Source organism: Phyllostomus discolor, chromosome 9 (assembly GCF_004126475.2).
Source record: "Phyllostomus discolor isolate MPI-MPIP mPhyDis1 chromosome 9, mPhyDis1.pri.v3, whole genome shotgun sequence".
Taxonomy (NCBI): domain Eukaryota; kingdom Metazoa; phylum Chordata; class Mammalia; order Chiroptera; family Phyllostomidae; genus Phyllostomus; species Phyllostomus discolor.
This window is the reverse complement of record NC_040911.2, coordinates 83123010-83150634: the sequence shown is the minus strand read 5'-3', so window position 1 is coordinate 83150634 and position 27625 is coordinate 83123010. Positions and strand designations below refer to the sequence as shown.

The window sequence follows — 27625 nt, the reverse complement described above, 5'->3', positions numbered from 1 at the left end:
AAGAGTCCTGTTCCCCCTGCTCTGAAATGCTGGCGGAGGCACGAGAACACGGGTTTGGGATTTGGTCACCTCCCACCTCCATTCCGTGGCGTGTGAAATGGAGCTGACTGCCCGGAGGCTTCAGTGGGTTGCCGTCTCCCGGTGGCCCGTAGCTGGTACCTGCCATCATGAGGACTCTGGTCCTACGTGGCCTGCAGCTCCCCCGGGGCCAGAGCACCCCTGGGAAGGCTCATCGTGCCCATTCTGGTGGAGAGGGAGTCGTTCGTGTGAAGCAATGCCCAGCTCATGCTGAGGTGACAGTTCTCAGGGTTTTCCATCGTGGCACAACTGGTGGGTGACACACGCAGGATGGGTGACACACGCATGCATGCCCGACCCCCAGCACTACCTGCCACTGCGCTCCAACACCCGGGGCGTGAGGAAGATGGGTGTGTACACTCACGTTTTAAAAAGTGCACGATTGGCAACTTCAACACTTGGGTTTCAGGGGCAGGTTTTTGTGGTGCAGGTTGTAACTGCAGCCCCTGGGGACAGTCCCTGCCCCGGGGCTGGCAGTGCCTCGGCGGAAGGGTCTTCTCGCCCCCGGCGAGAGCCACCGCTGCCAGGGGAGCAGGGGGCCAGGCATTCCAAGTCGTGAGTTGCTGAGAGACAGGAATTGTAGTTAATTGTTCTTCTTATCTATATATAAATTTTTCCCACAAAGATAGAGCTAGTGACTAAAAATGTATGAGTGTTAAATGTTATGTTGGGGGAAAATACTCATGAGAGTAAGTGAAAAAGTTAAAAACAGTTATTTCCTCTCCGAGTCTCTTCACTTACTCACTGAACTAATCCTGGCCCCTGAACCCCGGGTGTGGGGAGAAGACCCCTCTCTCTCACCACAGGGCTGTGCCCCTCCAGCTGAAGCCCTTGCAGGGCCTGAGGGCACGCACAGGACCGGCACATGGGACTCCGGGCCCTCCAGGGTCCAAGGCGCTTGCTGGCTGGCTTCTCTTTTGGAGAGAGGGTTCTTAGAGCCCCCGGAGGGGTACCCCCTGAGCTCCCAGCCCACGCCATCCCTCTGCCCTTGGCCATCCAGAAAACGGGCATGTGTGATTTGGCCAGAGGTAAACATGGGGACCACTCGTTGAGTGCAAAGAAGAAGATCGTTTCTCTCTCCCCACCTCTCTCGCCACTTTCTCTTCAACAGTTCACAGTGAACGAGTATGTTTTCCTCAGTGAACGTCAGGCAGCCTCTACCAGACTTTTAAAACTGCCTCCAGCTGCAGCCGATGGCCTTCCCCGGGGCCTGCCTTTTCCAGGCCCATGCTATGTCATTGCCCCTCCCTGCACCCGGGAGTGCCCGTCCCCTGAAGGAGCAGAGCTGGGTGGCAGCGAGTCTCCTGCCAAGCTGTGTGAGAACACGTCCGAGCTCTGAGGCCAAGATGCAAGGGGGTTCCTCTGTGGACAGAACAGCCGGCAGGTGGGGAGCCAAGGAGGCCGGGCTGTGGTCTGCTGGCAGAGTTGGAGCGCCCTCCTTCCGTGGGTGCAAGCCTTGGCCTCCCTCCTCCGCCGCACTGGTGGTAACGGTGTGCTCACCTGTGCGTGCGCGTGTCTATGCCACCTTGAGCTGCAGAGCACAGGGCCTCCGGAGCAGTGCTGCCCCCTCAGGCTCAGGGTGCAGCGTGTCAGTGCCCAGAGCCAGCAGTGTCCACACGTGTGTTCACATGTGTGTTCACAGAGGGGCACATGCACTTGTATAGGTGTGCACATGTGCTAGTTCCTGGAGGTGGCAGAGAGACGGTGGGATGCGCAGGCACGCACAGGTGTATAGTCACGTACGTGGGTGTGCAGGTGCAAACAGACTGGCAATCCATGTACCCAGAGTGAATGTGTGTGTGCAGATGAGGAGGGAGGGTCCGTCCCAGCCCGGCCTCCAGCCCCAAACCCGTTCTCCGGGCTGGGGGACTGGACGAATGGAGGTGGTACCAGGCTTGAGCCTGTGTTCTCCAGCACGCCTCCCCACCCTAGGGAGAGGAGCCGAGGCTCCCTGCTGACGCCGAGGTCTGCACTCGGAAGAACTTCGATAAAGCCCACCTTCCAGAAAAGGGCCGGGTGTTGTCCAGTGCCCACGGGCCTGGTTGGGGAGGCCGACCTGGAACCCTCTGGTGGGGGTGGGGGGCCAGGGTGGCGAGGCTGGCCTCCTGCTGCTCTCCTTCCCTCTGTCCCTCCTGGTGACAAGCGCCCCCTTGCAGGCGCTCCTTGAAGTACACGCTGTGCAGCGACAACCATGGCATCAAGCCACCCACCCCCGAGCAGTACCTGACCCCCCTGCAGCAGAAGGAGGTGTGCATCCGGCACCTGAAGGCCAGGCTGAAGGACACACAGGACCGGCTCCAGGACCGGTGAGCAGCGGCCAGGGCCAGCCCTCGGCAGCCCTGGGGGCACGCTCTACTCTCCGAAGGGCCGGGGCCCTGGGGTGCCTCTAGGGGGCAGGGGAGGCTGGGGCTCGTTTCCCAGCAGAGCCCGGCTGGAGCCCACATCCATAGCACCTGCCTGTCCCCATGCTCCCCGAAGCTGCTCTCCTTGACTAGGTAGCCCCTTGGGGCCAGGGCGGGAGCGGTGCCCCCTGTGCAGGCTTGTCAGACTTCCCCCAGGCCTGTCCCGGCCTTGGCCTGGCAGCCCGTTTTGGCCCCTTCTTCTCCTTGGCTCCTCCCCATGTGGGGGGTGGGGCACAGGGTTGTCTTCCTGGCTTCCCTTCTCTCTGGGGGAGACACAACCCATTGGCCCTGCCGGTCACCAGGGGACTCTGGACCCATCTGATCGGGCCCCAGAAGCCTTCCTCCTCATCTGCGTATAGATGGTTCACAGTCAGGAGAAACTCTGTGCTGAGCTCCCACCCGGCCCAGGGGTCTCCCAGGACCCCCCTCAAGCCCACCTGAGTTTGTTCTCCAGACCTGAGGGCCAAGGCTTCCCCTCCCAGCCTCTCCCTTCTGGGCTGGTGGCTCCGTCTTCACGATGGAAGCTCCCGAGCTGCCCCCTGATTTCCTCGTCACCTTGACCCTCTTCTCCAGACTGTGCTGATTCTAACGTGCAGCTGAGAGCGAGCTGGCCAGGGCGTCACGCGAGGCACCGCAGGGCAGGGCAGGGCAGGGCACCCCGACCGCATCCTCCAAGATCTTTCCTTCTTTCTGTACGACTCTATGGAAATGTAATTCGCATCCCACACCATGCGATTATTTTTACTGTGTTTGCAGAATTCTGCAACCATCACCCGTATCTGATTCCAGAACACTTTATCACCCCAAAAAGAAACCCCACTCCCAGTGGCAACCATGCCCCTCCTCTGTGGTCGCCCCAGTCCCTGGCAGCCTCGAGTCTCGCTGTCCCCACAGATCTGTCTGTTCTGGACACTGCAGATGGACGGAGGCATCCAGTGTGCACGGCCGCATCTTCCTTGACCGGAGCACATCCCGTCCAGTTTGGGTTTGCCGCAGTTTGACCATGGGAATTACAGGTGGCCTTCTCTGGGCCTCCCTGTCTGCAGAGCCGGGACTGCTGTTTTTATTTCCCCAGCCTGTCGGTGGTGCCCCGGGTCTGCTCGGCTGTCTGCATGCACTACTGTCCTCAGGAAGGACACGGCCCATCTCACAGCATTCCTTCCAGGCCACCTGCTGCGTGGTTAGGCAGGATGCCTCGTGATGACAGGCCTGCTCCTCCATCCCCGGCCACCTCCTGCCCGCCGCCCTGGCAGGAACTGCAGCGGGCCCTCACCTGCTTTACGGTCACACTCCATGCACTCCCTCCACGTACTCACTTTGGAGCCGGCCGTCCCAATGGCACCTACCTTCTCACTCTTTCCACTCTGTGCTTTTGGGGGCTGTGTCCCCACTTCCTGCAGTGGCCTTTCTTGCTCCCTTGGCCAACTTATCCTTCAGGACGCAGTTCAGAAGTAACACCCTAGGCAAGGCTGGGAGGCCACAGCTCCCAGGGGTCCTGCCGGCTCCAAGGAGAGGGGGCAGGGCCTGCAGAGCTGAGCGTGCACAGTCCCTTCGTCCAGTCTCACTCGTCCTCCCCAGGCTCGGGGTCAGGGAGGAGGGTCAGCCTGGAGAGAGCCTCACCCTGAGACGGAAGGAGGGAAGGGCAAGTGCCCGTACACCTGTTGGCATGGCTGCTGTTGCCGCCCTGAGCGGCCCTCGCTGCCGTCACTGAGTTGTGTCCTGTGAGTGGTCTGTCCACATCCAGGTGGTGTGGTTGATGACCTTGGTGGCTGCTGCAACTCTGCCGCCCAGCCCTTCTGCAGGCTGCAGCATGAGGTTCCTGGGCCCGTCCCGAGCTGAATTCCCGATCTCACGCTGGAAATACACGGTGCTCGGTCAGGACCACTTCTCCAACGGGGTCCCCTGACCCCACAGGGGCATTGGGCCTTTGGAGGGTTTCACGGGCACGGTGAGGGCGTGCAGGAGCGGCTGCATGCGCTGTCTCACCGAGAGGTGTGCCGAGGGGGCCGCCCAGGGCGGGGATTCCAGTCCCACTCCCTTCTCACTGCCTTCAGCCGCCTGGCTTTACCTGTGGACTTGATGGCGTCCTTGCCTAACTCGCCCCCATGCCCTGTGCCCCACGCCCCCAAATCATCCGTGACTCGGGGATTTGAAAGGCCTGCGAGGCCAGCAGACAGGAGGAGTCTGCTGACTGTCCGCTTTGCTGGGCACGGCCTCTCCTCTCGGGAGCAGCCATGTGCCTGTCTCACGCTGTTTTGTTTTCTTGGGTTTTTGTTTGCTTGTTTGTTTGTTTGTTTGTTTTGCCTTCCTCTTTACAGTGGATATAAAAAAGAAGTAAATGCCTACCTGGATCAAAGAGCACCGCCCTGTCTTCACCATTCTCCTCTGGTTCACCCACTCCTCCTCTCTCCACATGAGGGACAGTGTTGACTCCTCTCATGGAAACCAGAGTTGTCACTGCCGCTCCCTGGGCCTCTGGCCCCATGTCCTTCCGTGTAACATCTCCACAGCCAAGCCGGCTCCAGTCAGAGGCCACATCCCTTTCTACAGAGCAGAGCTTTCAGGGCTCATTTTGTTGTTTGGTGTTAAGACTTTTAAGGGTGTATTATGTTTTTATAGCAGCAGCATTTTAAAATTGAGAGTCTTTATTGTCTAGCCTCTTCTGTAGGTGATCAATTTGAATGTGGACGATCGGCAGCCTTTCGACCTCTGGGGTGGGAGTGCCTGGGGTCTCTTACCGCCATTTCTTCTCCCCGCCACCCAGGAGGAGGCCTCTCCCGTCTTCACCACCCGACCCTCCCCCACGCCCCTCACTCCCCCTGGGGAGTAAAGATAAGAAGGAAGGAGGCGTGGAGTGGTGCCTTCTGTGTTTAGCTCTCTGTGGCAACAGCGCGGGCCCTCCAAGCTCGGCGCCAGTCCCTGTGTGCCGGTCCTGGGTGGTGGTGAGGGCGAGGCAGTGAGCCCGTGCGTCTTGTCTGCCCACCGCAGGGACTCGGAGATCGACGACCTGAAGACGCAGCTGTCGCGCATGCAGGAGGACTGGATCGAGGAGGAGTGCCACCGCGTGGAAGCCCAGCTGGCCCTGAAGGAAGCCCGCAAGGAGATCAAGCAGCTCAAGCAGGTCATCGACACTGTCAAGAACAACCTGATCGACAAGGACAAGGGGCTGCAGAAGTACTTCGTGGACATCAACATCCAGAACAAGAAGCTGGAGACGCTGCTGCACAGCATGGAGGTGGCCCAGAACGGCACGGCCAAGGAGGACGGCACCGGGGAGTCGGCCGGCGGCTCTCCCGCCCGCTCCCTCACCCGCAGCTCCACCTACACCAAGCTCAGTGACCCGGCCGTCTGTGGGGACCGGCCCCCTGGGGACCACCCTGGCTCCTACACCGAGGATGGGGCTGATAGTGGCTTCGTGGCAAACGATGACACAATGAGCCGGACGGATGTGCTGGAGGCCAGCAGCCTGCTGTCCTCAGGGGTGGACTGCGGCCCTGAGGAGGCCTCCCCGAACAGCTCCTTCAGCCTGGCTCCCCGCTTCCCGGCCGGCAGCGCCTATGCAAAGCTGCTCTGCGGCACGGAGGCCGGCGTGCAGGCCAGCTGCATGCAGGAGCGCGCCATCCAGACAGACCTTGTGCAGTACCAGCCTGACCCAGACGCCATTCTGGAGAAGGTGGCCGTGGCCCAGGTCTGCGGGGCAGGTCCCCCGTCAGGGGACAGGTGCTTGGAGCCGGATCCCCACCCCCCAGGGCCCAGAGACCCCAGCTCAGCAGTGGTGGTGACGGTGGGCGATGAGCTTGAGGTCCCAGAGCCCATCACTCGTGGGCCGACCCTGCACCAGCCTGGCACCAACCCCAACTCCCGCCTGTCGGTGAGCGTGGCGTGCCCTGTGGAAGAGGAGGAGGAGGCGGCTTCTGCTGAGAAGGAGCCCAAGAGCTACTGGAGCCGCCACTACATTGTGGATCTGCTGGCCGTGGTGGTGCCGGCTGTGCCCACGGTGGCCTGGCTCTGCCGCTCCCAGCGGCGCCAGGGCCAGCCCATTTACAACATCAGCTCCCTCCTGCGGGGCTGCTGCACCGTGGCCTTGCACTCCATCCGCAGGATCAGCTGCCGCTCCCTCGGCCCCAGCACGGCGGGCGGTGGCGGCTCCCAGCTCTGAGGAGGCCGGCCCAGCCGGTGGCTCGGTGGCCTGACCGCTGATAGTAGGGGTGCCGTCCTCCCTCTCACACATTCCCATGGGACATCATCTTATTTATTTAGTTTTTGATTTGGAAGTGGTTCTTTCAGGATGTTAGCAATGCCGGGGGCTGGGAGTCAGGGGGTTGGTGGAGACCGTCCCACAGCCTGGACAGGAGAGGAGGGAAGGGAGACCCAGGGCAGGGAGGCACACGATGGGACAGAGTGCAGGGGGAGAGCTGGCGAGGTCCTCACCCCAGCCTCTCCCACTTGGCCCCTCACAAGGGCAGCCGCTGCTCAGGAAGCCTCTGGTATATTGATCTGGGGAGGCTGGCCTCCGCTGCCCTACCCCCGCCACCCCATCCTGCTCAGTCCCCTGATCGCTCCACACCACCCCTCGCCCTCAGCCCAGCTTCAGGGCGGTGTTACCCCCTCAGAAGAAGCAGCTGTGACCCAAAAAGTACAGGCACCTGACCCAGGACCCCGAGCCGGGTCTGGAACTGCCGGACCTGGGCTGGAGCCCCGGCCTCCTCAGTCTGCCCCCGCTCGGTGGAAAGCCCGTGATGGGCAAGAGGTGGCAGAGGGCAGTGTGGGCTCTGTGTCTGTCTGTCTGTCTGTCTGTCCCAGACCTCCCCCACGATCCATTCCCCTCCTGGCGCTCCTGGGTGTGTCTGGTGACTCTTTCTGTGAACGCTAAGCCAAGCAGGCTAGGTGCTGGGGTAGGAAGGCTCCCCTCCAGAGAGTTTGCCGCTGGTGCCGGTGCAGGGAGAGGGGGCGGGGTCGGCAGCTCAGGGCTCCGGTCCTCCCGCCCGGCCTGTGGAGATGGGGCCCTGAGGCCTGGGAGGCCGGGCTGGGCTCAGCAATCCTCGGCTGGTACGGAAGGCCAGAGGCCATGACAGCCCCCAGAGCTCACCCTGACTTTCTCAGGGGCCTCAGGCCCAACTTCTGCTTTGCACTATATTCACTTTGGGGCTCGGTTCCCACACATCCCCGGATCTCCTGCAAGGTGGCTGTTTACTTTCTAGGGGGAGGGTTCCTGACTCTTAGACTTTTCTGCCTTAGGGGGGATTTCTGGCAGGACGAATGACGAGATGGGTCCAGGCCAAAACAGGTGCCCTGGGACCTGTCCCGGGTTGGGGTGGGGCAGGGCCGGCGGGAGCCCTGCAGCCCCCTGCTCCCAGCCAGAGCCCAGGAGGCCCGGGACGCTTCACTGTCTGTCCTCCCTCCTTCCCCGGGACCCCATCTGGGCCCCCAGCAAAGCTGCTGACATTCTGCTACCACTGTTACAAAGCAGATCCCGTCGTTTCTCCCGGCAGGTTTCCACCCGTCCGGTTGTCCCATCCACTCTTCAGAGTCAGGCCCCACATTTAGGGGGGTCGGTGGGACCCTGTGTCCTACCTACCCCTCGGGCCTAGGGGCCACTCTGGTTCTCTGCCAAGGTTGCTTGCCCACCCCCGCCACTCCAGCAGCCATCTCCCGACTCCCGACTTGTGGGCTCTGCCCTTCCTTCCCATGCCCCTGCCTTGAGGCGGGGCACTTGCATGCACCGGGAGTGGGCGGCCGCCCAGCCATCGGGGCAGCAGCCCCTCTGCCACGCGCTTGTGCCTCCGAAGCCCCCCTCCTCGGCCGGGGCCTCAGACCAGCCATCCTCTGCGGAGCACCCCCACCCCAGCCGAACAAAACCGAACTCCTGGGGCTGGGCCAGGGCTGCCCTGAGGGCCCTGGGGTCGTGGCGCGGAGGGGCAGCGGGCAAACCCAATCCAAAGCCAAGCCGGGACCGGCCGCGGCACCAGCATCCTGTGCCGTGTGCTCACGGAGCTGCACAGTGTCTCTTTAGAAGTAGTCAAAGCTTTGCTGAGAAAATAAACGTATGACTCTACTTGACAACATAAACTCTGTTCTCCACCACCGGCATTTACTGGAGCTGCATAGCCCCTCCGCTCCCATCCGTGTCTTGCTGTCTGTGGCCTTCCTGTTGTATCCTGTGTTTTGGTGGATGTGGTCGGGGCTGGGGCCACAGTCCACGCTGTCCCTGCTGCTGGAGAAGCCACTGGCGAAGGTCTGGCCAGGGCTTGGACCCCAGGCCTCCCGGTGAGGTGAGTGGGGCCAGCTGCCGCCCCGTAAGCCTGCTCCAGCCAGAGACTTGCCTGTCTGGGCCCTGGGGCCTCGCCCACAGCATTGAGGACCCTCTCTTTGGGGGCTGGGGGCTGGTGGGGCCTTTGACAGGCTTTTCTTCTTTGTATTTGTGGAGGATGTAGCTTACCAGCCAGCCCTGGGGCAGACCCTGGGACCCTGGCGGTCAGGGGCCCTGAGGGCTCCCATGTGTGTGCGTGTGTGTGCTCAGTGTCTGCATCTATGCAAAACGTGCAGCTCCAGGCAGCGGAGGGGCGGCGGCCTGTCCCCGACTGTGCAGGGCACAGAATGTGGGACTGGAGGGCAAGGCCGGGCCGGGCTGTGGAGCGCTCATCCTCCAGATGCCTGCTTAATACCTCCTCCTGTTGGCCTGTGACCCTCCCCCCTGCCCTCGGCTCCGGGAGCAGAAATCTCTGGGGCCTCCACTTCCCTAGCCTTGGCCAGAGCTGATTGGATCCTAAGGGACAGTGTTTCCAGGAGCCGCTTTCTGGGACTGCTGGTCCCTTGGAGCCCAGCGGCCGGAAGGGGCTTCTTAACTGTAGCCTCCAGGCCAGAGTGGCCCTGCTGCCACTTCTCCGGTCCGGGCTCAGGCAGGCGCCAGCGTCGAGGCTGGGACTCTGCACACAGAGCTGGCCTCGGGCGGAGTTCACTGACACCTTAGCTTTTCACTGTACACCCTTCCCAATCCCCACGTGCGCAGGGGTGCCTGACGGCGCCGCGGGGACGGGTGGGCAAGTGACCAGGTTCTGGGGCACAGGTCTACTGCGGGGCCTCTGCCCAGTGACCTCGTGATCCCCTGGGTGACCTAGGGGCACAGTGCAGACACGTCCCAGGGCGCTCTTACGTTCTGCCATCCACTTGACAGAATCAGGGGATCGGGAAGGGAGGAGGGACGGAGGGGTAGTCACTTTTGTCTCCTTTGTCCTTCTGTTCAGACAGAGCTGTCCCTGCAGCAGACAGCTCTGAATTAAAGCATGAAAACACACAGAACCCTCAGCCTGCTTTCTTTACCTGGCCGTTCTCCTGAGGGGGCAGGGCGGCGAACCAGGCTCAAGCTGCTCCCACCTGCGTGGGAGGCAGAAGGTGCACCTGGGAGACGCCCAGCCGCAGAGATCTCTTCCCAGGTCAAGGGAACGGGAGAGCCGCGCGCTGGTTCAGCTCTGCCCGTGCGGCTGCTGTGGGCAGCCCGGCCGCCCTCCTCTCAGGCACCCCTGAAATCATTCTCGTGCCCCTGCGGCACCTGCAGAAGCAGTCTGCAGTGGGCGGGGACTCTGGAGCACCGCTGCCCCTCCTCCACAGCCCCACATGGGTCCTCCGCTCTAGGCCCCGCCCCCTTCAAACTTGCGGGGGGGGGGGGGGGGGGGGCGAGTGCGAACGCAGAGCCAAGCACTGCACTCAGAGGCAGGTCGCAGAAAAGGCCTTGGGCTCACACTTGCCTAAAAGAAAACCAGCCCTGGCATGTCACGGGACCAAAATTCTGGGATTTTTCAATTACTTTTCAGGAAGGAATTTTATTTAAAACCAAAGCTTTATTCAAAAGACAGGAGTTATAACTATGTACAGTGTGTGACCAAGATCCAGTGAAGGAAAAAGAAAAACCTTGTACAAAGAACGTGTTTCTGTTCTCAGCACGTGGGACTGTCTTTCTTGCAGAGGCAGCATCTTGGGAGGGACCACGCTGCAACTGCCAGAGGCCTGGCCGGCCTGCCAGCGTGCCCTGCATTTCAGCCGCTCGAAGGGCAGGCTGCCCTCGGGCCCTGCCCTGCCTTAGTGCCGGGAGTCTGAGACTCCGAGGAGGCCTGTGTCGTGAATGACAGGCGACACGATCCGATGTCACCCCAGCTGGAACACACCCCTGTGTGTGCCCCCAGGCAGCAGGCCTCGCCCTTCCCTGCTGGAGGGTGAGGGGGCCGCGCTGCCCTCCTGCGACTTCAGACATCTGGGACGGAGTGGTCCATGCCGTGGTGGAGCAGGGTTGGGGACAACCTGCAAACAGCAATGGTGACAGTGGCCAGAATTGCCAGTGCCTTCCCCTCCTCCCCACAGCCTGTGCACCCCACGTGGGCCTCCACTCTGATTTCTACGACTTGCAAATCACCAGGAGCCACCAGCCACCGAGGAGGGGAGGGTGGGGTAGGAGAGGGCAAGCAGGGCGGCACACTGCGTGAGCCTGGAGGAAGCCGGGCAGCAGAGGGGTGGGGAGGTGAGGGGGGAGGGCAAGGGGCCGCCTTACTTTTTGACCATGTGCTCATAGATCACAGTCGGGATGATGGTCAGGGTGACGACGTTCCCAGCCATGGCCAGGATCTCTGTGACCTTTTTGTCCTGCAGAGGAGGCAAGCGAGCGGTCACCCTGGGGCCCAGAGGCAACTCTGTGGAGGGGTCAGTGTGGCGCCTGCTAGGGGACGCCGCTGCCACCCGCACTGCAGGGGTCAGCCGCCCCTCCGGTGAGAGTCCCGGGCAGAAACACAGGGATGGCTCTGCTGGAGCAAGAATGTGGCCCCTCCCCGAGGACCCCCGTGGTAGAGGGAGCATGCCACTCCCCACCCTCACCTCGAGGGCCAGTCCCAGCGGCCTGGCCTGGCCTGTAACAGGGCCTTACAAGCGTTACTGCCCTCCTCCCCTCCCCCACTCAGGCCCCAGAATCTCACCAGGCCCCATCTGCGGCCCCGTCTTCAATCCCATCTCCCCAGCCCCATCACACTGGGATTCTGGCCCCAAAGCAGGAAGAGAACAACCAGGCAGCGGGGGACATCGGGGGGGGGGGGCGGGGCCCCTCCACCTGCCTGGCCCCTGCCGGCCGGCCAGCCTGAGCTGAGCCCACAGGAAATGTCTCCCTCTTCCATCTTGTTCACCAGGGCTAACACAAAGGCCTGAGGTCCCAGGAAGCACAGGAAACAAGGGTCTCCACGCAAAGCACGCCAAGCAGGCCAAACGCTGACGCAACGGCAGCAGCAGGGCCCCTGGCCCTCGCTCAGAGCCTCATGCCCTTGACTTCACTCGGTTCTCTAACTTGGTTTGTGTTTTCTTAGTTGTCCCAGGATACGTGGGAGGAGACGTGCCAGGCAGAACTAGTGATGGCCACAGAGTGAAAGCAGATAAACTTTGAAAAGATCATCTCAGGAAGCATAGCTGTTGGGGGCCATTCAGAAAAGGGACCAGCCCTGTCATGAGCGCCTCACCACAGCTGTGGTTTGGTGGGATAGCCGGCAAATCCATAATGAAGCCCAGAGCCGCCAGAAAGGAGAGAGTCAGCGACACGCGTAGAATGGCTGCCCCTCAGCCGTTAGGGCCAGCGAGCTGTAATGCTTTGAAAGGGTGCCTCACCACTCTCTGAAAGAGCCGGCCGCTCAGCATTGGTGTTAGTGTACTCAGCATTTTAGTCTTACTGGGTTCCCTCTGGATTGTCCTGCCTGATCCCTGAGGGGGGAGATGCAGGAGGCAGGACCTTGGACAGACCTGAGGAAGAACTTCCTGAACCACCAGAACCGGCCTCCAGGGGAGGTGGGGGCAACTGTCAAGCTCAGGGAAGCAGCCATGCGACTGGAATGGCGTGGGGAGGGCCCCTGTGAGGGTGGGGGCCTGGCCTAAGAGACTGTGGCAGCTGGGGAATGAATGGCACCACCCAGGCCACTTCTGCCAGGGGAGCCCTGCTACGTGAGCTCAAGGCCTGGCTGCAGGAGGCAGAGGGACCCTTATCTGAATTACACCTGGGATGAGGACACTCGTGGTCCAGGGGACAACCAATCAGGATAAAATCACTTTCACTCGCCCAGAGTCCAAAAGACACGTGACTCATCATCATCCACGGTCCCTTCCCTGAAGGCACCCACCCCGCAGTCCACACCCACAGCACTGACTCCAGACCACCGGCTCCTTCTTATTTTTCAAAGATAAAAGTCGACATGCTCACCACCCTCGAGAAATGAACAGAAGCCGGTGATGGGTTTCCTAATAGCAATTTCTGAAATATTCCCATCACGTGAACCAGGATGCAAACAGAAGCACCACACAAAGGAGGGAGGTGTTCATGCAGCCAGTAGCCACCTGGGCACCTGTGTCCCTTCAAGGGTCATCACACCTCCTGTTTCTGCCACGTCATTGGCCTTCATGTGTTAATGTCAACACTAATATTTATTGAGCACTTACTATGTGCCCGAAGCTTTATGTACTTATTACCTTACTAAATCCTTGCAGCAACCTCCGATGAAGAAGCTGAGGCTCGGATGGAACAGAAGCCTGCCCACAGACACGGGCCCTCCCACCGCCCAGCCGTCTCCCTGCCCCTGCAGGTCTGGGGCAGAGCCCGGCTGCCGGCCTACCTTCAGCCCGATGACATTCTGCCCATTCACTTCACACATGTAGTGGTTGGTGAGGAGCCCGTTGCGGGCCGCAGAACTGCCTTTGACTATAGAGACCACCTTCCCCTTCTTGATGATGAAGCCCACGTGGCCGGTGCCATCCTTGTGCATGGTGACCGTCCGCTGGAAAGGCCTGCCGGGAAGGGACAGTGGGTCAGACCTGGGATGTGGCTGGAGGCCAACAGAGAGGCTTCTGCGACTGGCTGCTCACCTGTCCCGAACGACCATGACGATCCTCTCAGCTGACGCCTTCTTCAATGCGCGGTGGGCCTTGTCTGCGCTCCACCCGGCACAGTCTCGCCCATCAATCTGCAGGATCTGGTCTCCAAAGCGCAGCCCCACAAGGGATGCCGGGGTGTTGGCCTGTACCAGCTGCACAAAGAGCCCCTAGGAGAGGCAGGGCCCCAGTCAGCTCCCCTCACCCGGAGCCCAGGTCTCTCCTCCCAGCTGTTGTTTCCCTCCTGGTTCTCCTGGGGCCTACAGGGTACTGGGACTGCCGCCTGCCAGCAGGTGCGCTGGTCACCCCATCATCCTGGGGAGGAAACACTCCAGGCCACACAGCTAAGGAGCAGCTGAGTCTGAAGTTCAACCCTGGCTGGAGGCTGCACCCACAACCACTAGACTGCACAGCCTCTCACAATGGCAGGAAGACCCTACAGCCCGCTGGCAGCAGACCCCTGTGAACTGGGGGACAGCGGAAGGGAGGCTCCGAGCAACGAGCAAGGAGGAGCCCCCGAGAGGCTGGTGGCAGGTCTCTGCTGCAACCCAGTACCAGCCACGAGCCTTCGGGGAGGGGTTGAGGGGAAGAGCCTGAGCTTGGGAGTTAGGAGGGCCTTGCTCCCAGCACACTCTGCATCTTCCTCACTGGGGACGGCCACTCCGCCTCCATCCCGCGCTACCCTCTCGGGGCTCGGGTGGCTCAGGCTGCTTAGTGTGCTGTCCTGCACGTGCATCACCCTCCGAAGGGCCCCTCTGCTCCTGCCCTGCCCCTAGCCCCACCTTGTCGATGGCCCGCAGCCGCAGCCCGGTCTTGCCACGCTCATCCTTGCATAGATGGATCTCTCGCACCCCGGGCTTGATCTCCGCACGCCGCACACCCAGGTTGTTCCCGGACACCGGTGCCACCACCTGACCGGGCAAGGGGCCAGAGACCACCGCCTGCAGACATCCGGGAAGGAAAGGGTCAGCTAGCCCCCTGGGCCGAGGAAGGATGAGGAAAGGAGGATTCGATGGTCCCTGGGGCCCATCCCACCCGCAGTTCACGCGCTTCTCTGCTGGAGCCGGGAAACATGACTCCATGCAGCCACTAGGGGGCACCAAAGTCTATGCTCTTGAAAAACAGCCAGGCACTATACAGAAAAGAGGCCCCCGTTTTCCAAGGCTGATTGACAGGAAAAGGCTCCTTTGAAATTCACATAAAAATAAAAGAAATATCTCATAGCAGTAGTGATCAATGAGAAAAACTGAGCTGGATTTTTTTGTCTGAAAAAAATTTAAGCTAGAAGTGTAAAAATGAATAAATGCTTTCCCCCTAAGATCCAGAACAAGGCAAGATGCCCAAGTGCACTACTTCTATTAAGTATAGCACTGGAAGAACTAGCCAGGGCAATAAGGCAAGAAAAAATAGAATAGAATAGAATAGAATAGAAAAGGGGAGGGGAGGGGAGAGGAGAGGAGAGGAGAGGAGAGGAGAGGAGAGGCCTACAGGTTGGAAAAGAAAAAATAAGATGGTCCCTATTTGCAGATGACATTATGACCTACTAGAAAATGTCAAGGAATCTATGAACAAACTCCCAGAGCTAGTAAGTGAATTCAGCGAGGTCACAGGGAACAAGATCGACACACAAAAATCAAGTGTCCTCCAACACACTGACAATGAGTTTGTAGAGCATGTGCCGGAACTGACAAACACTGGTGAAAGATCCCAAAAATGATACAAATAAATGGAGAGACAGTCTGCATTCATGGACTGAAAGAACAAAGTAAAGCTGTCAGATGTCCCTAAATTGATAATACAGATTTAATGCAATTCCTATCAAAATACCTATAAGATGTTTTCCAGGGACAGGCAAGGTTATTCTGGACTATATGAAAAGACAAAGGAGCTAGAACAGCTAAAATTACCCTGACAAAAGGATACTCCGGGGAGACGCAACCAAATGTTAAAGCGTACCCTATACCACAGCCATCAGAACAGCGTGGCACTGGTGGAGGAAGGGGCCCGCACGGGACAGAACGGAGAATCCAGAAACAGCCTCACACAAGCCAGGCCAGCTGTGTGTGCACAGAGGGGCCAGAGCAGTTCGGCGGAGAAAGAGGAGGCTTTTCCACAAGGGGCGCAGTTTTGGCCGCGCACTACAGGATTGCTGGCGCAGCAGCAATCAGACATCCACAGGGAAAAATATGAATCGTGACCTACACCTCACCCCTTATACAAAAATTAACCCAAATTCAACCATAAATTTAAATGCAAAGCATGACGCTATAACAGTTTTAGGAGAAAATAAAGGAAAAAATCTTCAGGATGTAGGGCTTAGCGAAAATTTCTTAGGACAGCAAAGCATGACTCACAAAAGAAAAAAGTCAATACACTGGACCCCACCAAAATTAAAAACTTCTGCCCTGCGAGAGACTCTTTTAGCAGGATGAAAGAGAAGCTACACCCTGGGAGAAAATATTTACAAACCACATATCGTGAGATAATGTGGCCATGAAGGTCTCCAGAATAAAGAATTCTCAAAACTTGACTTTGAAAAGCATACAATACATTCAGAAAATAAACAAAAGAAATGAGGAAACATTTTACTGAAAAGAATATATAGATGGCCAAGAAAATCAGGAGAAGATGTTCAGCATCACCAGCCGCGAGGCAAAAGCAAATTAAGACCACGACGAGACATCGCTTCGCCCATGATAACGGCTAAAGCTAAAAACAGTGATCACAACAAATCCTGGCGAGCGTGGGAAGACACTGGTGCTCTCGTGTGCTACCGACAGGAAAATAAAATGGTCAAGCCGCTCTAGAAATAGTTTAGCTGTCTCTTTAAGAACTGACACATACATTTATCATTCAACCTAGCAATTGCACGCCTGGACATTTACCCCAGAAAACGAAAACTTATGTTCATACAAAACCCTGCATTTGCAGTAACTCCACCCTGGACACAACTGCAATGTCCCTCCACAGGGTAGACGAAGGGCGGTCCGTCCGCACCACGGAGCACCGCGCAGCAGGAAAAGGGGCGCACTACTGATGCACACGGCAGCCCGGAAAGGTGTCCGGGGAGTTGTGCTGAGTGAAAAAGCCCGTCCGAAAAGGCCACGCACTACAGGATTCCACTTCTGTGGCACTCTGAGACGACAAAGCATAGGGACAGAAAGCAGAGGAGTGACTGCCCTGGGCTGGGGATGGTGGGGGGAGGGCAGGCCTGAGTATGAGGGGCAGCGTGTGGGTGACCTTCCGGTGAGGGGCTACGCTGATTGTGTGTGGGTCGCATGACTGTGCGGGAGGTAAAACGACAGAGCACTCTGACACGCGCGCACGCCGCACCGGTGGCGGCGGCGGCGGCGGCGGCTGCCCCGATTGTGCGCTCTCGCTGTGGAGACTGCGGCCCTCCCCGAGTCAGGGCGCAGGGTACCGTCTGCGGCGCCCTTCCCTGTGCTCTGCGACTGCCTGAGAATCTATGAGCATTTAAAAACGAAAAGCTGAAGATAAAAACAAAACTTTTAAATATTATAAAATGCATTCAGCTGTCATATTTTTATCATAACTTAGGTCATGTGCATTTATATGCTAATTATTGGAACAGAGAGACTTAAATCGATGAGTTAAAGTTGAACTACAGACACATGACCTTCTTTGCTTCGCGTTTGCATTTCACAGCATGACTATCTAGGGGTCATTCAGAGGAACACCCCAGGGGGTCCCCAGTTTTTCTAGGGGGGCGGCCCACATGTCCTCATCCTTGTCGATGTTCTCCTGTGAGAGCCTCGTTTGTCAGGCGCTTTGTGTGTGGCTGTGGCACTTCTCGCCGTCCCTCCCGCCACCTCCGTGAAATCCTCCAGACTCCGTGAGACTCCCCCCCTTGCACTTTGCCATTGGCTTTCAGGGGCTCGGGGTGACAAGTGGCCTCGGGGATCTAGAGCTAGCTGGGAGGGGCCTGCGTGGGGACTGAGTTCGTAAGTGAACACAGCTCCAAAGTGTTTCTGTGTCAGGGTGTCTTTTGCTCCCCGGGCCACGGAGAGCGAGCACCAGGCGGTATTGTTTAATGTGGGGACCAGGGCTAGGTGCCAGCTCCTCCCCTCCCCTCTGCCTGTCCGTGCAGCCGCTCCCCAGTCACAGGCAGCCCTGCAGGAGAAGCCCCCAGACCCAGGCTGGGTTGAACGTCCTCCCTTCTCATTCAGCAGCCAGAAGCCAGCGGTCAAAGGGCAGACAGTGGCCCTGCAACCCCAGGGCCCTCTGGACGCCATGAAATTCCACAGCACTTAAAACAAAGGCTAAAAATGAAAAGTGGCACCAAGAAACAGAGCCGCAAGACCCAGAAAGGAGGGAGGGTTGGAAGGCCTGTGCCCATGCCCGGCAAGAGACAGGTACCTACACTGGCAGCGTCTGGAATCTGAGGCAGGTTCTGTTGGACTTCTTGGCTGGAGAGGGAAAGACCCATATAATTTTCCAGTTCCGCCAGGTTGGGGTACAAAACTGATGGGAAGGAAAGAAGGAAGGAGAAAGGTGTTACTCAAGCACAGAACTTAGCCACACCTGCCTGGCTCCAATGCAGTCACTCGGTTTCGAGAGAGAGGGCCTGGGAATGCCCTCAGTTCCCGGGAGTGCCGTGTACCCCTGGGAACGCTGTGTGTCCCCGGAGCGCGGCCGCTGCGGTAGAGGAAGCAGGGACACGCACTGGCGATGTGGTCTTCTCCTCAGAAGGTCTGAAGGGTGGCTGTCTGCCTTCCCCAGGAGCAGCCTGGGACACCGAGTTCCTCATGTACCGCTTTGGTGTTTAGCTCAACTGGCTTTACTTGGCACCAGTCAGCCAACACAAAGTACAGGGCTGGCGTTGTGGCCATCAGGCCCTACTCTTAAGAAATCCACAGCCAAAGGGAGGCAGGCGTCTGTCCCAAGGGTGGCTCCGCAGCCTGTGTGCCCAGGGAGGAGGGGGAGAGTTGCGCCTGGCCTGAGTTCAAGTGTGCTGCAATGAAACCTGAATCAAGACTGCCACCAACAAATCTAGGGGCTGCCACAAACATCCTGGTCCCCTCATGCAGCACCAGAGGAAAGGGCCCCAAATCAGGAAAATGTGTGCCCTCACTAAGCCACAGTTGTCTCCGTGTCCTGTTCTGGGGAAGGCGAGGCCTACCCAGAGGGTGCAGCACAGTGGCAGGCAAGAGACCAGCGCCTGGAAATAGCCCGAAGAGGCCACTCTCAGTCAGGAGAGCCCCCACCCCGCTCACTCACCTGAAGGCTGGGGGGCAGCTGTCTCCTGCATGGGCAAGGTGGGCATCTTGGGTGTGTCTCTGGCCTGGGCCTGGGGAGAGATGGGGGTTGGGCAGGCTGGTCAGCTGTGTCTGGGCCCCACCCCCGGGGAACCTTTGGGACCCGGGAATCAGGGCATCGGGTGTTCTGGCCGGCCTCAGCGAGTGTCCACAGAGCTCAGGTCATGTGTAAATGTGGTCTCTAGACATGTCCACACTTCCAGGGGAGGTCCATGGTCATTCTCCATGAGCCACCAAATGTCACGACCCATTTTCTCCCTGAGGCAGCCGGAACATTAAGGCCCAAGTCCCAACCAAGTTCTTAGTTGAAAAGTTCTGAAGTCTCAAACTCCACGGGGCCCGCAGGTGGATGGAAAGAAGAAGGGGTGGGGGGCCGAGCAGGCCAAACGCCCGCCCAGCAGCGTGGGGCCCGACCCCCGAGGAAGCGCTGGGACAGAGCGGCCACAAGAGAGGCCTGTCTGAAGCTGTTCGGTCTTCGCCATTTTTGCTGTAACTCCGCTGCCCTGACCTCCGGGCACCTGTCCCACCCAGCAGACCCCTCAGTGGTGACCGGCATGCCTGGGGCCCCCACCACCCACCAACTTCCAAGGCAAGTCTCCCTTAGTTACCCTGGGGCATCCTGAAGGCCCCACCAGGGGGCCCAGGCTAACACGGCCTGGCGGCTTACCTGAATGGCTTGGTCCACCTTCAGGTCCTCCAGAGATGGGTACAGGGTGGACATGGCTGCTCCTTGCAACACCCTGCAGGGCACAGGGGGTAAGGAGGGATGAGAGGAGGCACAGATGCCCACCTCCTATCCGCCTGTCACTCAGCACTCTCAGGATGAGAAAGATATCAGAAAGGCATAATTACCCCCCATTCTGGAAATGGAGGAGCTGGGGTTTGCACCTGAGTCTCTTTGGTTCCCAGGCTCATGGTCCCCACCCTTGCAGAATTCCACGCCACCACTTTGAGTTGATTCTGGTCTTTCAAACCCGGGCCCAGGGAACCACCCAGGACATGCTTGGTCAGGACAGCAGCACTAGGTCCCTGTCTGCCGTGTTTCAAAGATCAGACATGCTTACGAGACCTGGAGTCACCCCAGCAGGTACATGGTGAGTACCTGCTGCATACTGGCCTATGTTACGGGTTTGCAAAGCATTGTCCCACAACCACACAGAATCAGTCCAGTGTCGAGTGGGTGGGGACTTGGCGTTACAACAGAAAGGCAGCAGGCCCTTTAGAATTCCTCCCCACTCCCCACGCCCCTTGTCACCTCTGGGCATTTGAGTTCCTGCTGTGTAACACCCATTTCCAGCCTCGATCTTGGCCACAGCAAAGACCAATAGAAATCCTTGAAAACAGGCATACAAGCTATTGCAACATTTTCAAACTCAACAGAGCTTTGTTCCTAAGGGTGGAGGGAATGCAGACTTGGGGGAGCACCATGAACATTTACTAAATACCTTCTAACTGTCCCAGAGGAGAATCAGTAGGACCTGGCAGCATGGCACCCAAAGAAATTCAAAGGAATTACATGTGCTGCTCTATTTCGTTCCTAGATGGAATGTGAGGAAAGAGATACTTTCATATCCTTGAATACATCAAGTTTTTTCATGTCTTGGGTCTTCGCATGTGCTATTGCCTGTCTCTGGAATCCTCCTCCGCCCCTCCCACTTCCTGCTGCCTGGCTGACTCCCCATCATTTTCGTGGCCCGCATCAGAGCACTCTTCTTGCAGGAAGCCTGCCTCGGTTTGTGTGCTCTCCCCCCACCCCTGCCCCACCCCCACCCCATGTCCTTACTCTGGCTAATTATTCGCTATTCTTGTAGTTGCCTCTTAATTTGTCCATCTACCTTGTTTGACTGGGAGTTCCAAAAGGGCAGGAACTGGGGCCTTCTCAATTGCCGCAGAAACCCCAACCCCAGCATGGACGCTAACTCAGTAGTATTGCCAGAAGCAATAATTCTGCCTGGGCTCTCACTTTTTTCCTTTGAGGCCATTCCTAGAATGGAAACAAGGCCCGGAGGTCTCAAATGTGTTCTGGGAGCCTCTCATGGTCTTTTTTTTTTTCTTTTTAATTCTCACCCAAGGATAAGTTTACTGGTTTTAGAGAGAGAAAAAGGAGAGGGAGAGAAAGAGAGAGAGAGAGAGAGAGAGAGAAACATGGTTCAGTTGCCTTCCTTACATGCCCCAACCAGGGATCAAAACCTCAACCCAGGCACGTGCCCTGACCGGGGATCAAACCCACAACCCTTTGGTGTCTGGGACAACACTTCTACCAACCAAACCACCCGGCCGAGGCTCACAGTCTTGCTATTTGTTTTTTATTTGAATTAGTGCCAACAGTTTAAAATACGGAAACATAAAATTCTCCACTTCTAATTGTATTGAAAAACAAAAATATCTGGCAATGCAAGAGCAACTGTTATGCAAACAACACTGCGCCGGGGCTGCGCTGCAGCCCGCCTCCTGCATGGGGCTGCATGGCCGTCTGAGCTCCCTGAGCACCCACCCGGCAGATCTGCACGGCCTGCTCGGCTCCTGGAGGCAGGGAGTTCCAGATCCTTGCCCTATGCTGGTCTTCGGGGCAGAAACGAATATCTTATGATGTCAGAGATTGACCTAGGGGGAGACGGACACTGACTCTGACCTCCTTTAGACCCGCAGGGGCCTTCCCCACTTTCCCACTGTGCACATACTCTGGGCACATGCTTGAGACAGTTCTCAGGAGGTACCATCTGCCAAAGCATGCCGCGCCACCCGGATCATGCATGACGGGCAGATGTGAAAGTAAGAGGCCACCCCTGACCTGTTTTTTCCAAGGCTGACGCCGCAGAGCGGTGGTATTTTTAGCAGCTGCCCTCTGGGAGAGCAGAATCAGAGATGCACTTCCTGGAAATCACTCCCAGGCCAGGACCATGCAGCCCTTCCTCCACTTCTGTGTGACTTTCACCATGGCCACCTGCTCTGGCCACCTGCTCATGGCCACCAACTCAGTTTGGGGCTCTGGGCAAAATCAAGAAGTCGGCATTCCCCTGCCTGTCAGCAGGTGGTGATACAGTGGGGAACGACTCCCTGCCCGCAAACATGCTCTGCGTCTCACCCGATCATCCATCCATTCACGCGCAGCATTTGCTGCTGTGGCCACTGTGCGCCGGGGACCCCGGACCTGTTTCAATCCTGCCGGTCCCTCTGCCTGGCACCCCACCCTGCTCCACCTGGAGCTCTTTCACGGCTCAGCTCCAGTGCTACTTCTCTGCTGTTTGCTGGGTCGTGGGACCCTCTGCTAGTGGGCTGGGTCTTCTTTTATTCCCAACCCTGGCTTGTACTGCCTGTATTGGCAAGCTATTTATCACAGTATATGACTAATATCTGAGTATTTTCTCCTAACGGAGCCAACCTCAGAAGGGCAAGGGCTCTGTCCTCTTCACCACACTAGGCCTCCCCACCGAAAGTGCCCAGCGTGTACAGGAAATACTGGCAAAAGGTATTTGACTGGATATATCAGTGGTTTTCCAAAGAGCAGAGTGGAGATTTGTGTGGGTGTTACTGGGGGTCACAGGACTGGGAGGACACTATGAGCCTGTAGGGAGCAGGGAGCAGAGATCTGGGCCACATGCCATGCACAGAAAAATTCACCGCAAATCGCCCTCAGGCCTGCACAGCTTTCCAACATCCTGCAAACCTTTGTTTGTGGGGGTGGGGGGGGGGCGGGGGCAAACACCTGTTGCAACCTGTTTGATGTACAAAGACAAGGACTTTTCCTTCGTTTTAACATAGAATGTATACCATCCAGAAATGCACATGCCAGGTTAACGAGGGAAGTCATGTTTTGTTTTGTTCACTATTTCGGAAGGTCACAGTCGACCCTTCTCACAGCGGGTTAGTCACCAGAACACACCCATCCATAGGTGTCTGCATTTATAGCTGTCACAGTGACTACACGCTTTTATACAAATACATTTAGCCTTCGACTTAAGATGTCAAACACAAGCCGTTGGCAAAATCCATTTGAATATTGTGTTTTATTAAATCCAAATGTAATCAGTTTAAGTTAGGTGTAAGCATGATTGGGTGTAATCCAGTCTGAGCTTTTACATAGTGAAATGTAAAATCTCTTATTGTAAGTTATTTTCATTGCCCTCATTTCTCCTTTGTAATAAGATAGGGACTGATTTTTTTACCCAGAGGAAAAGGCCACCGTGGAGGGACCTGGCCCTTCCCTCCCTCCCTCAATTCCCGCTCTGTCAAATGCGAGCCTCCGAGCACAAACTCCACGCACTGGGGCACCAGAGAAAGCCCCAACGGTCCCCAGGGCCTAATCTTCTCCCCAGGCCTCAGTTTCCCGATGCGTCAAACCGATCAACGACCTCCAAACGACTCGGACTCACACCCCGGAGTTCGATCCCACCCGGGCCGGAAGCGACCTCTTCCAGTTGCTATGGGCTACGGCAGCTGTGCAGAGGCCCCGCCGGGCCGCTAGGGCGCGCTGCGGCATCCTAAGGCGCAAGCGTCTCGCTCCTGACCAGCGGGCGGCTAGAGGCGACTCCCAAAATGCCCTGCGGTTGCGGGGTGGAAGCCGGTTTTTTCTCGCCGGTTAGGTTTTTGGCTTGGTGGGTTGCTAGAGACCTACTTGAGCTCTCGCTTTCTTCAGGCGCCCGTAGCTGGCGCTGCATCGACAAAAGAGACCAGGTAGAGCAGAAGATTAAGGGATGGGAAGGCTCGGCCAGGCTCCGCGTCCTCTTTGCTGGACTGGAGGCTGGGAGAGTCAAATCGCGCTTTAACCGAGCTAGTGCCCCTAGCAGGGCCGTTTACGGCCTCGGCAATAGGAGGGTGCGGTTGAGCCGCTCACTGCTGACAAGAATCCGTACTCAGGCAGCCATGGCAAAGGAGGAGGGCGAAGTCAGCACGCCTGCGTTTCTCGAACTGAGCAGGAATCTTCCCCCTTGCTCCCTGGAATTTTGAAGCGACTTCGATCGACTATTTCCTAGGCCTTGTGACGCCACAGTCCCTCCCTCCCATTCTCTCATGGATTTCCTGTCTGGCCCGGACTCCTGCCTCAGCAGGTGCCAAGCGACAAGTGCCCCGCCCCGCCCCGATTCACCCTGCAGTCAGCCTGGTGACCGAGTGATTTGGGCCCCCGCTGCCAGGGTAGGGGACTTGTGCGTGGCCAAACAGGTCACTTCCCGTAGCAAAATTGGACCCACTGCTAAGGGACTCAGGCAGTTGAGTCTATGAGCTGCAGGACAAAAGAGTAGGAAAACGAGGAAGGCCTCTTGGAGGAAGGAGGGAGACTGTGAATTCTGGAGGGCTCAGGAGAATGGCAAGGAAGAATCCTCTTCCGGGGATAGGTGGGCCCAGGCCTGAGAGCCCCGCCGCCTTCCAGACCTTTGCAGTCTCCTGAACTCATTTCCCCTAGCTGTGCTGCCCCTCTACGATAGCCCTTAAACCCAGCCCATGGTCTGAGCCAGAAATCTGGGTTACCGTCAGCTCCTGCTCTCGAAGTCGTCCATACCCAGCGTTTGCCCTTAAGATAAATCTCACACTTGAACTTTGTATTCAGATTCCCATGACCTGACTCCTCACCTCATTTTTCCACACACATCCTGCATTTCATTCATTCCAAACTGCTGATCTTAAAACTCACCCTGCTTGTTCATGACTTTGTACTTTTGTGGATGCTGTTCACTTTGTCTTGAATGCCATTCATACCTTCCCTCTCCCCCTTGTTCATCTGGTGAACTCCAGTTCTAAGTTTTCCCCCAAATGTCCACACCCACAGCCTCCCTCTCTAGACCACAGAAGCTCATATTCAGCTAGTCATCATTCATTTGACTAGTATTGATTAAGCACCCGCTGTGATCAATGCCTTTGGCATTTCTGGGTGGGATACACACTGTTTTGTGTTTGTTTGCCTGTCTCGGTCTCTGGGTCAAGAACGTTGTTCAAATCTGAATCCTTTTAGCCGGCGTCCAGGTAACCATTTCTCAAAGAAGTGGAAAAACAGACACAGAAGGAAAAGAAAACCCAAAAAGGTCCTTTGAAGAAAAACCCTGGGCCTGGGAGAGCAAAGTCTGCCTACTGGGGCAGATGGGAAGTCTCGTTCCTCCACTCTGACAGTGGAGGAATCTGCTCAGTTTGGTACTGATAGATTCCTGCAATTAATTAGCCCCTCCAAAAGAAGAGTCCACTTCTCCCATAGGAATCTTCTCCCAGGGCACTTTCCAAAGTTTCCATTCCTGAGCTTCAGCACTTTTTGATACAAAAAGTATCAAAACAATAACGCCCACAAGTCAGCACTCAGGCCCTCCGAGTTCAGCAGGGCTGAAAGGGGTCATCAGCCCCCATCTTTGGACTTGCAGTGAGAACACTCCTCTGAACACTTTGTTCCAAAGAGCTGAAACTAGGGGCCTCCCACTTGTTCTGTGGACAACTCATCCATCCTTCAGAAGACTGTGCAGGAGGGAAGCGTGGGTTAGAGTGTCAGAGTAAGAGCTCTTGGAAGGCCAAATTAGCCCAGGGATATTGTGAGCAGGAAAGGAAGAGACTGTTGCTAGGCCACCAGCTCTACCCCAGCCCCTCCTCCTCAGGGTGCACTGCCGCCTGGAGAGAAGCTGGGGGCTTTTTCAGAGAAGGCATATGCTCCCCAAACCTTGCCCAGGAGAGGCAGGCCAGGTGCAAGAACTGAGTTCAGATTGCTGCTCCTGCCTCGTGGGAACAAGCTCGGACAAGTCCTTTTGAATGTCTTTTGTAATACAAGTAACAATATTTGCATCACAAAGTTATCGTGGAGATTAAAAGATTCTTAAAAAAGAGATAAGCTACATATGGAAAGCAGTTAGCACAGAGTCTAGCACCTAAAGGGCTCACAGTAATCATTAGCTGTTTTCATTCAGTACCCTTAATGAGCACTAAGTCCCAGTACTAGTCTAGGTACCAGTACTAAGGCAGTGAATAAAAGACATCCGACCTTGAGGAGTGTTAACTTTCTAGCTGGGGATAAATAAGTGCGTACGCTGTGTTAGATGGTGGGAAGTGGTGCAGAGAAAGAGCACAGTGGAGCGTAGAGCATTGGGAAGCCAAAGAGCCTCATTGCTTGGGAGCTGGGGGTGATGGGGGATTTGGGTAAAAGCCTAAAGCGTAGAGAAAAAAACACTCTGGCTGAGGACACGGCCACTCCGGTGGCCCCGAGGCAGGGGGACCTGTTGCGTGTAGGATCATCTGACCAGTGAGGCTGCAGTTAGTGGTTCAGGGGGGAGTGACCGGAGAGGAGGTTGGGAACTAGTAGAGGGGCCAGATCCTGGCCTGGTGGGTCCGGCAGGGATTTGGCATGTCCCCTAGTGAGATGGGCCCTGCAGAATTTTGAGCAGCAGAGTGACATGGTCCAACTTTTATTTTAATAGGTCCCTCTCAGGCTGATGTTTAGAGAATAGAGAAACGGGGTGGACACAGGGAGCCCCGATGAAAAGTGACAGTGATACAAGAGTTATTCATTGGGGCTGCTGTGTGTAAAGCAGCCAGCGCAGTGCCTGCCAGCACACCAGCCTCGTAAACCCCATTTTCATCTTCTGTGTGGAGGGCACCTACTGGCCTCTCATGTGCATTATCTCATTTGGTTCCCTTTACTGTGTGGGGCCACTTTGAGTCTCCAAGTGAGGAAACCAGTTGTTAGAGTGTAAGCCACTGGCCCAAGGTGTTCCTTGCCAGGGGGAGAGGCTGTTGATAGAACAGCTTCAGGCAGAGAAGTTGGTACAGAAACTGATGCCTGTGCTCCCAGCTCCTTGTGGAAATCGGCTTCCTTTGGTCTGGACTTCCAAGCGCCCCACTTCAGGAAGCAAAGTATGGGTCCCATCTCCGTGAGCACCCTTGTAGGCAGTCAGAAGGAGCCCGGGGCTCCCATCTAGATAAAGAAGATCTCTCAGCCCCCAAACCTGGCCCAGGGCTGAGGTCAGAAGAGGAAACCCCAGTTTATACTTGAGGGGAGCCACCTTGAAAGGAAACTGCCTGGGAAGTCCCAGAAGGAGCAGGACAGGGTGAGAACAAAGCCCACTTATCTCAGCCCCAGTCTACAGGGGCAGTGGGGTGGGGGTGCGGCTCTTACCTACAGGCCAGGACCCAGTCTACAGGGGCAGTGGGGTGGGGGTGCGGCTCTTACCTACAGGCCAGGACCCAGTCTACAGGGGCAGTGGGGTGGGGGTGCGGCTCTTACCTGCAGGCCAGGAGCTGCGACACGTCCTTCTCCAGCAGCTGCTGAGAGTCTGTGCTTCCCCTGGAGGGTGGCGGCCCTTGTCCCAGCGGGGTTCCTGCTGCCAAAAGGGTGGGGCCAGTCGCCTGGTCAGCTGACTCACCCAGGCCTGGGACTGGCCCAGGTGATTCTTCCTGGCTGGGTAAACAAAGAAGTCACCCTGCCCGGAAGAGGGCTCTGGCCTTCGTCTGGGTGCTGAGATGTGGTTGGGGGCACACGCAGGTGCCACTGTCAAAAGGGGTTTGAACTGAGATTTCTTGGCCTTGAGAAATCAGATTTTGATTGGATACCAGTCCTCCTGGACATGAGGTCAGTTGGGTGGGTATCCAGGGTCTCGAAAATTTGTAACCCAACATTCCCTCTTCTAGGAATTGGTTTAAAAATAAAAACAAAAAACAAGTAGGACCCATCGCCATGTTGCTTATTATAGGGAAACCTAGGAATCCCAAGTGACCGTCACCAGGGTCTGGTTCAGTAAGTCTGTCTCTGAAGGATCACACAGCCGTCAAAGCCATTTACATAAGAAGTGACAAGGAAATGTCCCTGAGACAGAGGGAAGACACTGCAAAGCCAGCACTGTCATACTCCTCTTGTAGTTCGTTCTCACGTGTTGAAAAGTGGATACACACCGAAAACAGTCTGGCAGGACCCGGACTAAAGTGCAGGAGGTCTGGGTGGTGGGTGGGGTTTGGTCTGTGCTTTTGTGTCCATTCCAAGGTGGTCAGGTTTGGTTTTGTTTCAAAGTTAGTTTTTGC

At 57.2% G+C, this 27625-nt stretch overlaps 2 protein-coding genes across 4 annotated transcripts in view; one reads left to right on the top strand and one right to left on the bottom strand.

Moving 5' to 3' along the window:
• Nucleotides 1-10398, top strand: part of SNPH (syntaphilin) — a 39209-nt gene extending 28811 nt beyond the window's left edge. For 2 of the 3 annotated variants that reach the window (XM_036009658.1, XM_028525032.2), the window contains 2 exons: nt 2235-2384; nt 5469-9774. In XM_036009658.1, coding sequence (XP_035865551.1) covers nt 2235-2384; nt 5469-6639 — 1321 coding nt within the window. In that variant the 3' untranslated portion in view covers nt 6640-9774. Of the gene's footprint in view, nt 1-2234; nt 2385-5468 lie in introns of all 3 variants that reach the window. The other variant, XM_028525035.2, reaches the window with a different exon arrangement.
• Nucleotides 10281-27198, bottom strand: SDCBP2 (syndecan binding protein 2). Its single transcript, XM_028524622.2, has 9 exons — nt 26835-27198; nt 19311-19383; nt 18606-18675; nt 17749-17849; nt 14150-14308; nt 13362-13537; nt 13112-13283; nt 11023-11114; nt 10281-10775 (listed from the first exon to the last, which is right to left on the bottom strand). The coding sequence occupies exons 2-9, from the start codon at nt 19362-19364 to the stop codon at nt 10721-10723; spliced, it is 879 nt and encodes a 292-aa protein (XP_028380423.1). The 5' UTR covers nt 19365-19383; nt 26835-27198; the 3' UTR covers nt 10281-10720.
• Between the last annotated feature and the right edge of the window lie 427 nt (nt 27199-27625).